General features: G+C 33.1%; 1 protein-coding gene across 8 annotated transcripts in view; it reads left to right on the plus strand.

The window, feature by feature from the left end:
• LOC114336320 (guanine nucleotide-binding protein G(q) subunit alpha) overlaps nucleotides 1-13,938 on the plus strand; it is a 70,553-nt gene that overhangs the window by 33,427 nt on the left and 23,188 nt on the right. For 5 of the 8 annotated variants that reach the window (XM_050655127.1, XM_050655133.1, XM_050655130.1 and 2 more), the window contains one exon: nucleotides 5,645-5,773. The exons of the other annotated variants lie outside the window; for them this stretch is intronic. In XM_050655127.1, the coding sequence (XP_050511084.1) occupies nucleotides 5,645-5,773 (129 nt within the window). The remainder of the gene's footprint in view (nucleotides 1-5,644; nucleotides 5,774-13,938) is intronic. 8 annotated transcript variants of the gene reach the window in all.

The raw sequence follows: 13,938 nt of genomic DNA on the forward strand, positions 1-13,938 counted from the left end.
GTTTCCTTTGGTATTCGTTGTTCATCCATTCTTAGCATATGTCCGAACCAGATAATTTGTTTTGTTGATAAATCATCCACGATTGTTCGTTTGATTCCCATTATTTCTCTAATGCGTTCGTTGGTGATCCTTTCTCTTCTAGATCTCCAAAAATCCATTTCCGTTACTTTCAGCGTTGCCAGTGTTCTTTCGTTTAGTGGCCATACCTGACAGCTGTGTAGAGTGATATTTTTCACTATAGTCTCAGCTTTGTATTTTGTTTGGTGATGGATTGGTCACATAAAATACTGTTTAACATCGTGATGGCTTTTCTAACTGACATATTTCTCTCTTATGCCTTTGTCTAATGTTGATACCTAGATATTTATAGTCGTAGCAGTGTTTTTTTTGCGGCGAACCATCTGTTCGTCGCAAATATTTTCGACGCACACGCTCCATCGGTTGTCTGTTTTTCAGCGAAGATCAAAGGATTTGCGTCGCATACGGTTTGCAGTGTGGACGCTGCTTACTCCACACAACCTGAGAAGATGCCCAAAACGAACGATAAACAAATTTTCGGTGGTCGAGCAGTTAAATCTGCAACATCCATCTAGTTAGCAGAACAAAGTCAGCAGAACACAGTTATTCTTATACCATAATTAAGTGTAAATTAAATGCAAATTTAATGTTCCAAGTAAAAATTTATTGCTCTTTTCTTTTAAAAGTTATCGCATGTTCTGCTAACTTGATAATCAAGCTAGCAGAACAGTAGTTCAAAAATTTATAAATCATTTATAATTGAATGCAAAGTATTATCTGAATTAAATGCAAATTTAATGTTCCAAGAAAAAATGTATTGCTCTTCTTTAAAAGTTATCACATATTCTGCTAACTTGATATTTTTTCTTGGAACATTAAATTTGCATTTAATTCAGAGAATACTTTGGCATCTAATTATAAATGATTGATCAATTTTTGAACCACTGTTCTGCTAGCTTGATTATCAAGTTAGCAGAACATGCGATAACCTTTAAAGAAGAAGAGCGATAAATTTTTTCTTGGAACATTAAATTTGCATTTACTTTACACTTAATTATGGTATAAGAATAATTGTGTTCTGCTGACTTTGTTCTGCTAACTTGATAGACGTAAATCTGCAAAGCAAATTCTTGCGACGAACCATTAATTTAAGACCCACGTAAAAATTTACCAGTTTTATCGTCGTCCAATATGAGATCTTTTTGTTCTCCTCCAATGCACGAGTATTCGGTTTTCTTTGAAACTACCTCGTACAGAAGTATGCTAATATGAAATCAACAAAACACGAAATATATTTATTATAATGGAGCAGTTGTTAGATATTTTATTCATTCATGGAAAAACAGTAGATTTTCGAAAATATTGAACGGAAGTACAAAACATAAACCCGTTCGTTGCCAACGAGAAATTTGTATATTTATTTAGGAATCGAATTAAATAGAAATCGTAATTATAATAATTACATATTACTGGACACATCACGGGATTGGATCGTAATAATGATTGTAATGAATTACTATTTTATGGTACTTATTTCTTAAGCATTCCTAATTGCTTTGATTTGTAAGTTATTCGTGATTCTTTAAGCCAAACATTAATTGTAACAAAAATTAGTGAAATTTTATTAGTTTAGCCGTGAAAATATTAAATAATACATAATTTTTCGAAAAAAAAACTACATATTAATCTAGACTGATCCTTAATTTATTAAGGGTGTAAAAATATAGAGGGTGTTTACCCAGGTTTCACAACCATAGGTTACTACGGGTCTAATAATGTTCTGTAGATAATACTTTCGATGTCATCAATCTTTTATTAGCATAATATGTACGATCCTGCTGGAAATACGTGATTTATTTTGCTACTTACGGAATTCCTCTGATTGATTTCCTTGCCCATATATGTGAAGGAAACTAGGACAAATAATCCCCGGACAAATAATCTCGGACAAAAAATCCCCACAAAAAATCGCAAGAAATATTTGCTGCCGAATAGTTCTCTAAAAGTTTTCCCGAAATTTTACCAAACTTCGAATTCCAATTCCATGCTGAAAACTTCAAATTTTACATGACAAAAGAGTGTGAGTGTTTTCAAAAATCGTGGAAGATATGGGGAATGAGCTAAGGCCCCGTTCTCATGACAGGGGCTTAACACGCGTTTTGATAACGCGTGATTGCAACTACATACAGTTTACTTGAGACCGTTCACATGCCAACGCGCGTTAGCATGTGAACGGTCTTCAGTAAAATGTATGTATGTACTTAGTTATCGAAACGCGCGTTAAGCTCCTGTCATGAGAACGGGGCCTTGCTCATTCCCCATATCTTCCACGATTTTTGAAAACACTCACACTCTTTTGTCATGTAAAATTTGAAGTTTTCAGCATGGAATTGGAATTTGAAGTTTGGTAAAATTTCGAGAAAACTTTAGAGGGTTATTCGGCAGCAAATATTTCTTGGGGATTTTTTGTCCGAGATTTTTTGTGGGGATATTTTGTCCAAAAAAATTTGTGGCAATTATTTGTCCGGGATTTTTTGTGGGGATTTTTTGTGGGGATTTTTTTTCCGGACCCCATGTGAAGGCCATATATACCATATTTAATTTGTAAATCATTTATGACAATTTGTCAGTCAATTGACAATGACAATTACTCTTACTATGGCTTTAGACCAAATTAATATTTTTTAATAACTTTATTTTTTAAATTATTAATTAAACTACGTAATTCTTAAAACATCCCAACATACATAAAAATGTTAGATTTAAAATAGAAAAATAGAAAATTTTTCACTTATTTTTAGAAACAAACTATGCATTCAAGAAGGGACATCCTTCATAACTTTAATCTTGGTTGTTTAAAATATAATAAGCATTTGAGATGAAACATTGGCAACACTGTAATATCGCTCACGGTTACCACAAAATTTAGTTGTATATTGTTTTAAATTTGCACGGTTTTTTAAACAGACAACACTGGTTAATCTCCAGAGAGGCACGCTCACACTATCGACGTTACATCCACCATTTGATTGTTCCTCTTAAATTTTTGTTTAATATCCACAATTTAATAAATAATTATCATTTTGTAAAGAAAACAGAGAACTAATGATTTCTAAATATACGTCAGTAAATGACAGTTTTAAAGTGTAATTTTTTTGGATTTGCTTAAAAATTTGAGTTTGGATTGCCTTCACCCTCCACTTCACTTTTGGACTTAATTATATTGCTTATACTTGGAGGGTGAAAGCTACCGCCTCTCGGGGATGGAAAATATACGTTTCAAATAAGTCCCAAAATGGATAAATTTACTAATTATTCTTAGGAACTTTTGTTCTATAGAGTTTTTTTACTAAGTCGATACTTTTCGAGTTATTTGCGAGTGAAAATATTCATTTTTCAACATAAAAATAAAAAACACGTTTTTAGACGGTTTTTCGCAAAAGAACTCAAAACTAAGTATTTTAGCATAGCATTTACTTTATACATGAAGATGACATTGAAACGGTTGGAATGGAGTAAACTATTTCTACTCCTAGAAAACTGGGAGTAGAAATATATACCGACGGATCAGAAGATGAAGAAATACGGAAGAGAATAACGCAGACAAACAGACCTTATTTTGCCCTTCCCATATATTTCGGTCTAAAAGTGTCCACCGAAATACAAAGATTAGAATCTTAAAACCTTAATTCGACTAATAGCATGCTATGTCAGTGAAGCATGGGTCCTGAAAGAAACATCCAAAAACAAACTCGACACATTCGAAAGGAAAGTACTGAGGAGAATACTAATACCTGTAAGGGAAAACATAATCTTCGGAAGTCCATACAACAACTAGCTTTATCAACTTTATAAGGAAACACCCCTGTCAGACTTGCAATGGGCCGGACATGTGATAAGAATGGGAGAGGATAGAGGATACCAAAAAGAGCACCGTATGCTAGAAGGAAGGGAAAGAGACCGGTTGGAAAGCCAAGAAAGCGCTGGGAAGACACAGTAAACAGCAACGCACAAGTCCTTTTAGGAGTCCGTGTATGAAGAAGAACAGCCACAGACAAACAAGAATGGAGACAAAAAATGAAGGAGGCCAACGCTCAATTTGGGATGTAGGGCCGTAGAAGAAGTATTTTAGCAAATAAAATATTCTTAACAAAAAGATAGCTTATAAAATTTAAAAATAAATGGTGTATGTATGAAGTCTGTAATAGACCTAGTAGGAGCAGAGTATATCTAATGAATATAGGTTTTTATTCGCCAAATTCCAAATCGCATATTTCAATGTGAAATATTCAAAAAATGATGCACTTTTCGGGTAAAACCCAAAAAAACTTTTTTAGTGTAAAAAGTTTCTAGCAACAAAACTAAGCAAGTTACGCTCAAAAGATAGTTGGACCTTTTTTTTTTGGTAAAAAAATCATGAAAGTCACCCCCTAATTAGCAACCCAAATGAATTTAATCGTACTTTCCTTACGTATTGTTTATATGATCCGTAAGTTTCACCGTTCCAAAGTGTTTATTTTGAAAAAAAAATGGTTTTAAAGTAAAAACATATTCTTGAAAACTTGAAAAAATACCTTTTTTCAAAATAACTTAAAATTCATTATTGATACTAACAATCTCGAACAATAAAAAAATATAGTTTTTTCTTTTCTAATAAACATTTTAGATTTTTTGTTTTTCTTTGAGACAAAAAGATATGGCTGTAAGTTTACAAACACTAGTGAATCGTTCAAGCCCTTTTAACTACAACCCTTTCAGAAATAAGCACTATGAACCCGTGAAACTTACAGATTATATAAACCTAAACAATACATAAAAAAGTAAAGTATCAAGCGGTAATGATTAATTTCATTTGAGTGTAAACTAGGGGGAGATTTTCACGATTTTTTAACCAAAAATGGGAACTTTATTATATAAAAAAAAAAACAAAAATAAAGCTTTTTTTAAACACTTCAAAAAAGTTTTGATGAGTTTTCCCCGAAAAGTGCTTAATTTTTTGGTTATTTCACGTTAAAATATTCGATTTGTAATTTGACGAATAACAACCTACTTTTCATGAGCTACAACTATGCTTCTACTGGGTCTACAGACTTCATACACCATGTATGTCTTTCTTTCGTTTTTTATAAGCTACATTTTTGCTAAGAATACTTTTTCGATAAAAAACTACTTTTTGAGTTACATATTTGCGAAAAACCGACTAAAACGTGTATTGAAAAATGAATGTGGAAAAATGAACATTTTCGCTCGCAAATAATTCAAAAAGTATTCGACTTAGAGAAAAAACTCTATAAAATAAGAGTTGATTAGGATTAGTTAGTTTATCCATTTCCGGACTTATTTTAAAAGTATCTTTCTTCACCCCCGAGAAAAGGGTGTAAAACTACTCAACTTTGAGGTGAAGTAGAACGCAGGAGGAATCTAAATCCACATTTTCAAGCAACTCCGCCGGGACGAGAATTACACTCCGAAACGGTGATTTTGCTGGCCTAAAATAAAGATGTGTGGTAATATTCAAAAATTTATTTTCGGGAACAATCCCATCAAATAGGCATAAAATACTTATTTTGATTTAGTTCTAGTTTTGTTTTGAATGCATGTTGCATGGTCGTTGTGTTGGTTGCAGTTACCTTAGTGACCTGGAGCGCATTAAAGATCCCGAGTACTTGCCGACCGAGCAGGACATCCTGAGGGCGAGGGCGCCCACGACGGGAATCATCGAGTACCCATTCGATCTCGACTCCATTATTTTTAGGTATGGTAAGTTGGTTAGCGCAGATTTAAAAGTTTTGACATTTTATACTGCAATAACAAATGTATACAGTAATGTTCCTGTACGATAAAGGCATGAAACACATGAAATTATTAATATAATAAGTTATAAAAATCTTACGAAGTCCTGTGTCACTGATCACTGTTCGCGTTTTGATTAAACACATGTGCCCGTTTCACTCGCGGATTAATTCGTGTACGGTCCACACAAAAGCAAATACAGCCGACAACGTTGCGCTCCTTCTTGTACTACCTTAAATAATTACTATAAATCAACCATCATGAATCATCGATCGTTAGGCATATTATGTATTGATAATAATTGATACTGATAAACTCATATAAGAGAGAAAAAGCATATTTGTGTTTATTAAATATTTAAATAAATGAAAAATTATTACAATGAAGGTACGTCTTCAAGAAGTATCGGTAGAACATGTTCCAAAAAATTTACATTTTTAATCGAATTTATTCATTCCCATGCCCAAAAGTACATTTCTCTATTCAATCTTCTAGGAAGTTCAAATGTTCCAATCAGAGGATTACCAATAATTCAAGCCCATATACTTATTTTTTTTTTTTTTAATTTGTCCTACGTATAACACACTTAGTCCGTTCTTTAACGGTAAAATATTGCAAAACCTCTAAATTTTAAAGAACCTCTTGGATTGACATGAAATTTGGCATACACATAGCTAACAAGTCAAAGAAAAAAAGGGATATTATGCCGATATGTGCTTTTGCCCTGGGGGTGGTTTTCACCCCCTCTTGGGGGTGAAAAAATATTCGTCCAAAGAAAGTCAGGAAATGGATAAACTGGCTAATTTTAAGTAACTTTTATTCTATAGAGTTTTTTCACTAAGTCAATACTTTTCGGGTTATTTGGCAGTGAATAAGTTCATTTTTTCAACAAAGTAACCACGCTTTTAGACGGTTTTTCGCAAATAACTCAAATAGTAAGTATTTTGTCGAAAAACCATTTTCAGCAAAAATATAGCCTGTAAAAAATTTAAAAAATGGTGTATATATCACGTCTCTACACCCAGTAGAAGCAGAGTTATAGCTAATGAAAAATAGGTTCATATTCGTCAAATTCCAAATGGAATATTTTAACGTGAAATAACCAAAAATGAAGCACATTTCGGGGAAAACTCGTTACAACTTATTTAAAGTGTTAAGTTTCATTTTTGTTTTATAAAAAAAATTTCTAGCATCAAAATTAAACAAGTTACGCTCAAAATAAAGTTAGTCACTTTTGGTTTTAAAAAAAAAATCGAGAAAATCACCCCCTAATTAGTATCTTAAATGAACTTTATCGTTACGACTTCACAAGTTTCTTGACTCGTGTATATATTGTTTATATGATCTGTAAGTTTCATCGGTTCAAAGTCCTTATTATTGAAAGGGCTGTAGTTAAAAGGGGTTGAACGAGTCACTGATCACGAATGTATGCAAATTTAGAAACACCAAATCTTAATAAATTTTTGTCTAACAGAAAAACAAAAAAATACATAATATTCAGAAAAGCAAATCCGACTTTTTTTATTTTTCGAGATTTTTGGTATCTCTAACAATTTTTAAGTTATTTAAAAAAAATGCATATTTTAAAATTTAAATTTATAAAAATTTTACTTTGAAACCAAATTTTTTCAAAAATAAGCACTTTGAATCGATGAAACTTACAGATCATATAAACACAACATAAGTAAAATAATTTGTGGAGCGGTAACGATTAATTTCATTTAAGTTGCTAATTAGGGGGTAGTCTTCCCGATTTTTTTTTTGCAAAAACAAAAGGGACCAACTTTATTTTGAGCGTAACTTGCTTAAATTTAATGCTAGAAACTCTTTGTGAAATCAGAAATAAAGCTCTTTTTAAACACTTTAAAAAAGTTATAATAGGTTTTCCCCAAAAAGTGCTTAATTTTTTAGATATTTCACGTCGAAATATTCTTTTTGAAATTCGGTGAATATTAATCTATTTTTCATTGGCTGTAAGCCTGGTTCTACGAGATCCAGAGACCTAACGCGTCCACCATTTTTTTTACTTTTTTATAGGCTATATTTTTGTTAAGAACGTTTTTTTTCGGCAAAATACTTACTTTTTGAGTTATTTGCGAAAAACCGTCTAAAAATGCGGTTATTTTGTTGAAAAATGAACATACTCACTCGCAAATAACTCGAAAAGTGTTGACTTGGCGAAAAAGCTCTATAGAACAAAAGTTACTTAAAATTAGTCAGTTTATCCATTTCCGGACTTATTTTGGACATATATCTTTTCACCCCCAAGAGGGGGTGAAAGTCACCCCCAGGGCAGAAGCACACATCGGCACAATATCACTTTTTTTCTTTGACATGTAAGCTATACGTATGCCAAATTTCATGTCAATCCAAGTGGTTCTTTAAAATTTAGAGCAAAAACCGTGAACGAATGGACTAACGGGTTTTCGTCATTCCACTCGTGGCAATTGTGAAAAACACACCATTTCTCGCAAAACAATCTTCATCTGCACAAAACACTTTGCACGGAAATTCGGGTTTTCTGAAGATTTTGTATTAAAACCATCTTCTTCATGTGCGTTGCGGACGTTGGCTATCATCATAGCAACTTTAATTTTGTTTGCAAGTTTCTTAATAACCCAATCGATGTTAGTCCAAACCATTGGCGTAAGTTTTGAAGCCATGAGTGTCTTCTTCTTCCGGGTCCGCGTTTGCTCTCTATTTTACCCTGTATTATCAGTTGGAGTATATAATATTTATCATGTCTCATAATATGACCGAGCTATTCAAGTTTCCGCTTCTTGATTGTGAAAGAAATTTTTGAAGTTATACTTCTTTACGCGCGATATGAGGGTGAATTTTTATATGTTAAAACGTACGATCCGGGCGCATGCGCATTATAACTTTGTTCTGATTGGATGTTCAAATGACATGTCAAAAATTATCCAATATGGCAGCTGTAGCACAGCTGTGGTGTGGACGGTTAACGGTTTGGTTATGTATGGTTGTTGCGTTTTAAAATTTGTGGAAAGAGAAACAACAAACAAAGGTTAGTTAATAGTTATACTGCCTTTTTGAAGTTATACTTCTTTAGGCGCGATTTCATTGAGGGTGAAATTTTAGTAATCTGCGCACACAGGCAGTACTTATGGAGTTCGTTACTAAATGTTTTAATTTATGTATTTATCAGTCCAGAAAAGGTGTGGAAAGAATATATTAGTGTTTTTAAATATATTTTTCTACAAACGTGTTAAAAATGCAATTTATAGCACTCCATAAGAGATTTAAAAATGCTAGTTTAAAGCACCGGTGCTTTAAACATTTTAAGGCACTGCAGTTAAAAGTGAATTGTCAAATTGTGAAACGTCAAAATATTTATATGTCATTTAGTAACATTAATAGATATTAATAATACCTATTTACGAATGTTTCTTCTAAAATTTAGGAATATATTAATTTTATAATACATTTAAGTATGTAGTAATTTTCTTTACAATTTTTACTTACCAATTTGTTTTGTTTATACCTAATATCGCCGTTGTCTAGCAAGTGTCTGCGTAGATTAGCGGTATGTGTTTTAGCTACGGACCTGTTAGTACTTGGTTCGATTCCCACGTAAGGAAATTCTTTTTGTTTATTATTAATGGTTATTGACATCTTAGACTATTATTATATGGACTTATAAATTATTAAAAATATGTAATTAAAAATAATTAAAATAATTAATCGGGATGTTGCCCAACTATTTACCGGGTTGCAAATTTATAATAATTGCCTATTTCAAAATGCACTTTTGAAATGAATTTTTCTTATGCACAAATGCAATTTCAGATTTCTTATTCATTATAATAGTTCACAAAATTTCCTGACATTCTCACGAATCCAACGCACCAAACTGCATTAAAATCCGGCTTACTGCGCCAAAAATCGAGAGTAAGGCCTTTTTTTTGTGCTTCAATGCCTCGACTAATTCGGGCAGAGATCGGGAGGTCGTGAGTTCGAATCCAGTGCAATCCTATACTTTTTTTTTATTTTTTTGAAAGCGGTAAGCACAAAATTAGTTTGGTGTTTAAAAAAAATTAAAACAAACTAGTCCTGTCGCCAGGGGGGGTACAACGGCCTCGTTAATTCAGATGGACTTACTCAAGTTTTTTTTATGTATTTTGACCCGTAGAACACGAATTTTTTGGGTAACAGTTGATCCGGATGTCGATAAGATTGTTATAGACCAAGAACTTGAGGAATCAAATAACAGCGATTTTTGGCAAAACAAAACAATATTTTGTATTTTTTGGGCCATTTTAAGTAAAAAATATTTCTACAAGTTTTTTCGTAGGATGCACAGTTTTCGAGATAAACGCGGTTGAACTTTAAAAAAATCGAAAAATTGCAATTTTTGAACCCGAATAACTTTTGATTAAAAAATAAAATAGCAAGTCTGCTTACCGCATTTGAAAGTTTAAGTCAAATTATATCGGTTTTGATTATTTGCATTGGTAAAAATTTATTTTTTTATTGTTTAACAAAGCTATAAACACGTAGGGTTTCCCGTGCTTTTACATGCGTTTTAACGCATGTAACGTAGAAATAGTCTTGATTGCACTAGTACCTATTCTACCTACTCGTTCGATTTTAAATGAGAAATCATAGAAACATCACTCACGCACTAGTTGTTTGTAGCTTTGTTTAGCAATAACACAATAAATTTTTAGCAATGCAAATAATCAAAACCGACATAATTTGACTTGAACTTTCAAAGGCGCTAAGCAGAATTGCTATTTTATTTTTTAATCAAAAGTTATTCGGGTTTAAAAATTGCAGTTTTTCGATTTTTTGAAAGTTCAACCGCGTTTATCTCGAAAACTGTGCATCCTACTAAAAAACTTGTAGAAATATTTTTTGCTTAAAATGACCCAAAAAATACAAAATATTGTTTTGTTTTGCCAAAAATCGCTGTTATTTGATTCCTCAAGTTCTTGGTCTATAACAATCTTATCGACATCCGGATCAACTGTTACCCAAAAAATTCGTGTTCTACGGGTCAAAATACATAAAAAAAATTTGGGTAAGTCCATCTGAATTAACGAGGCCGTTGTACCCCCCCCTGGCGACAGGACTAAACTGTTTAAAGTATATTTATTTTTAAGAAATCATATAATAGAAGTATAACTTCTTACGTGCGTACAAAGTACACACACATTCTTTTTTTTGTTTTCCCATTCGGCGCAATACCTCTATCTCGAATACCTCCAGCTTCCTCATTAATGTTTCTGTTATTGTCCAGGCCTCTGCGCCATACAGCAAGACTGGAAATACATAGCATTTTAGCAGCCGTATTTTTAGTGGGAGGGATATGTCGCAATGGGTGAATATGTTTCTCATGTTGTATGTTGTTAACTGTTGCTCTTGACTTTTCAATTTTAAAACGTATTTCGGTTATTTGATCCCATTTCGAGTTGACGACTGTTCCAAGGTATATATACGAGTCAACGTGTTCAGTTAATTGATTTTTTATTTTCAATTGTCTGGCAGGTTTTTGAGTTTTGCTGTCCAACATCCATTTTGTGTTATTTATGTTGAGGTTAAGTCATCTTTCTTTATTCGTTCTTTGTACCCTGTCCATAAGGTGCTGAAGTTCATCGATACTACTGGCAAGAACGACTGTATCGTTCGCATATCGGATATTATTTATTGTCAATCCTCCATTGATTTTTATGCCTTCGTTGGCTTCACCCAGTGCTTTTTTTTAAATTTCGGAGTACATATTAAAAAGGAGAGGGGAGAGAACACATCCCTGTCGCACACCTTTTCTTATGTCAATGCTCTCTGTAGACGAATTGCCAACTTTCACCCTGGCTGTCTGATTTCAGTAGAGACTTGTCACAATTCGGATGTCCTTATCATCAATTCCAATGTTTTGTAGAATTGTTTGAAACCATCTACAAAACCTTAATCTTCGAGGTTATTCGCCTTGGTGTGAATCTTGTACTCGTTGTCCACCGTACGTAATTAACATAATAGTGATACTCGCGAATCGAAAACATGACAATACGATGTATTCTCGGGTTACAGGCAATTACGACAATTTGTGTTTACAATTGAATCTTATCTGTATCAAACTAAATAAAACTACCGGGTTGCCAAATGTAAGTTTTATTTAAAAATATTTTTCGGACCGTTTTTCCTAGACGAATGAAAGCGGAATGTGACTGCACATTGTAGAACCCTCGCTTTCTTTATTCGTCGTTTCTTGTCTTATAAATTGTAAAAGTCGGAGATTAAGGATGTTACCAGAAAGAAGTTCCAACAAGAAAAATTTTCAGATCTAAATAATTATATATTATTTTGATAAATTTTGTATCTGGGACTTTTCTCTTTTCTTTAAGAGATGTCGCTGCATCCAAAAGTGGATTTTAAACTATTTTTAAAATTCCACATAAATAGACAGTTTGGTTTCGTTTTGATTCAGAGGGTGCACGTAGCTCCACTGAGGACGTCGTAAAACAAAAACAGCTGTCTGGAGATTGTGTATCGTCTCTGAATCGAAAGGAAACATAAACTGTCTTTTTCAAATTATTTTTATTTTTTGAGCCAACAGATGTCTTTAGTAAAAAAATTATAAGTTTTCTTTTAAATGGTGCATTCTACCCATACCTTTAAGAAACGCACTATTTCCGGAACACCCTGTATAATTCGAGCAAAAATTCCTCTTGTTACAGGCTGATACATAAATAATAACTAATTTAAAAATCATTATACTGATTTATCGCTCACTTATATCGTACAGTCTGGTCTAAAAATACTTCCTAACGTTTTTAATTATCTTGCAAACAAGATAAATTTTATAATTGGATTCAGGAACTTCAAGAGTTTCTTGGATTTTTGTTTTATTTTTAACATACAAACCTAAAGCACTAATTACAAGGTTTTACTAAAAATCCATTTAGCAAATAACTATTTTTTCCTTGTACGCTTTTGAAATATGTACTCATTTCAAGGTTCAAATTAATTGATTTTTTTATTTATTTTGAATTTTTCTATTTTCCTGAAGTGCTAAATGTAGAAGAAACAGAAAATGCCAATGTTTTGACAGTTTTCTAAAGAAATAATTTTATCTTTTATCTAATGTTGACGGTTCTTAACAGTCACTGAGTAGAGACTGAGCTGGAGAGATATTTATTAGTATAGAGCAGTAATACATAATACGAGAGCGGGTCAATAACTGCTACACTTTTTTATCCCTTTTGACAAATATTTGTCGAGGTCATCAAAATATGCATTTTTTTGTGAGATGATTTCTTCGTTAAAGTCAAATTTCTTTCCGCCGAGCCATTTCTTCAAGTTTGGGAACAAGAACTAGTCAATCGGGGCTAAATCTGGAGAATGGGGCGGATGAGTGAGCAATTCGTAGCCTAACTCATAGATTTTTGCCATGGAAACATCACATGTGTGCACCCTTGCATTTTCCTGGTAGAAAAGAACTTTTTTATTGACCAAATGCGGTTTTTTTTTAATTTCTCTTGAATCGACCTAATAGGTGGTATAATATTCGTCATTGATTGTTTTCTCCTTTTGAAGATAGTCAATGGGGATTATACCGCTGGCATGCCGAAAAACGGTCGCCATGACTGTATTGGCTGACAAAGCCACCTTTGCCTTCTTCGGCGCCGATTCATTCCGAGAAATTCACTGTTTTGGCTGCATTTGGTCTGCGGTGAAAATCCATGTTTCGTCCACGGTTACGGAACGTCGCAAAAACTCGTAACATTCTTGCTAAATTGTCACACGGTTGCGTTTGTGGTCGATTGTGAGCAAACGCGACACCCATCTTGCAGAAAGCTTTCTCATACCCAAGTGATCATTCAAAATTGAAACCACTGAGTCATCTGAGATGTCCTGGTGGCCCGAATTCCACAATCTCTCTAACTTTCGTGAATTTTTTCAATTGTTTTGGATGTAGAGACCTCAACTGGGTGACCAGAACGTTCGGCATATTCCGTGCTTGTACGGCCACATCGAAATTCGATAAACTACTTCCACATTCAGCCATGTGATGTATCAAACCCGTTATAAATAACGTGTACGTGTACACGTTATATTAACATAACGTTTGATTATAACAGCTTGTATAACGTGTTGCCAAAAATT

The sequence above is a fragment of the Diabrotica virgifera genome, chromosome 6 (assembly GCF_917563875.1).
Source record: "Diabrotica virgifera virgifera chromosome 6, PGI_DIABVI_V3a".
Classification (NCBI taxonomy): Eukaryota; Metazoa; Arthropoda; class Insecta; order Coleoptera; family Chrysomelidae; genus Diabrotica; species Diabrotica virgifera.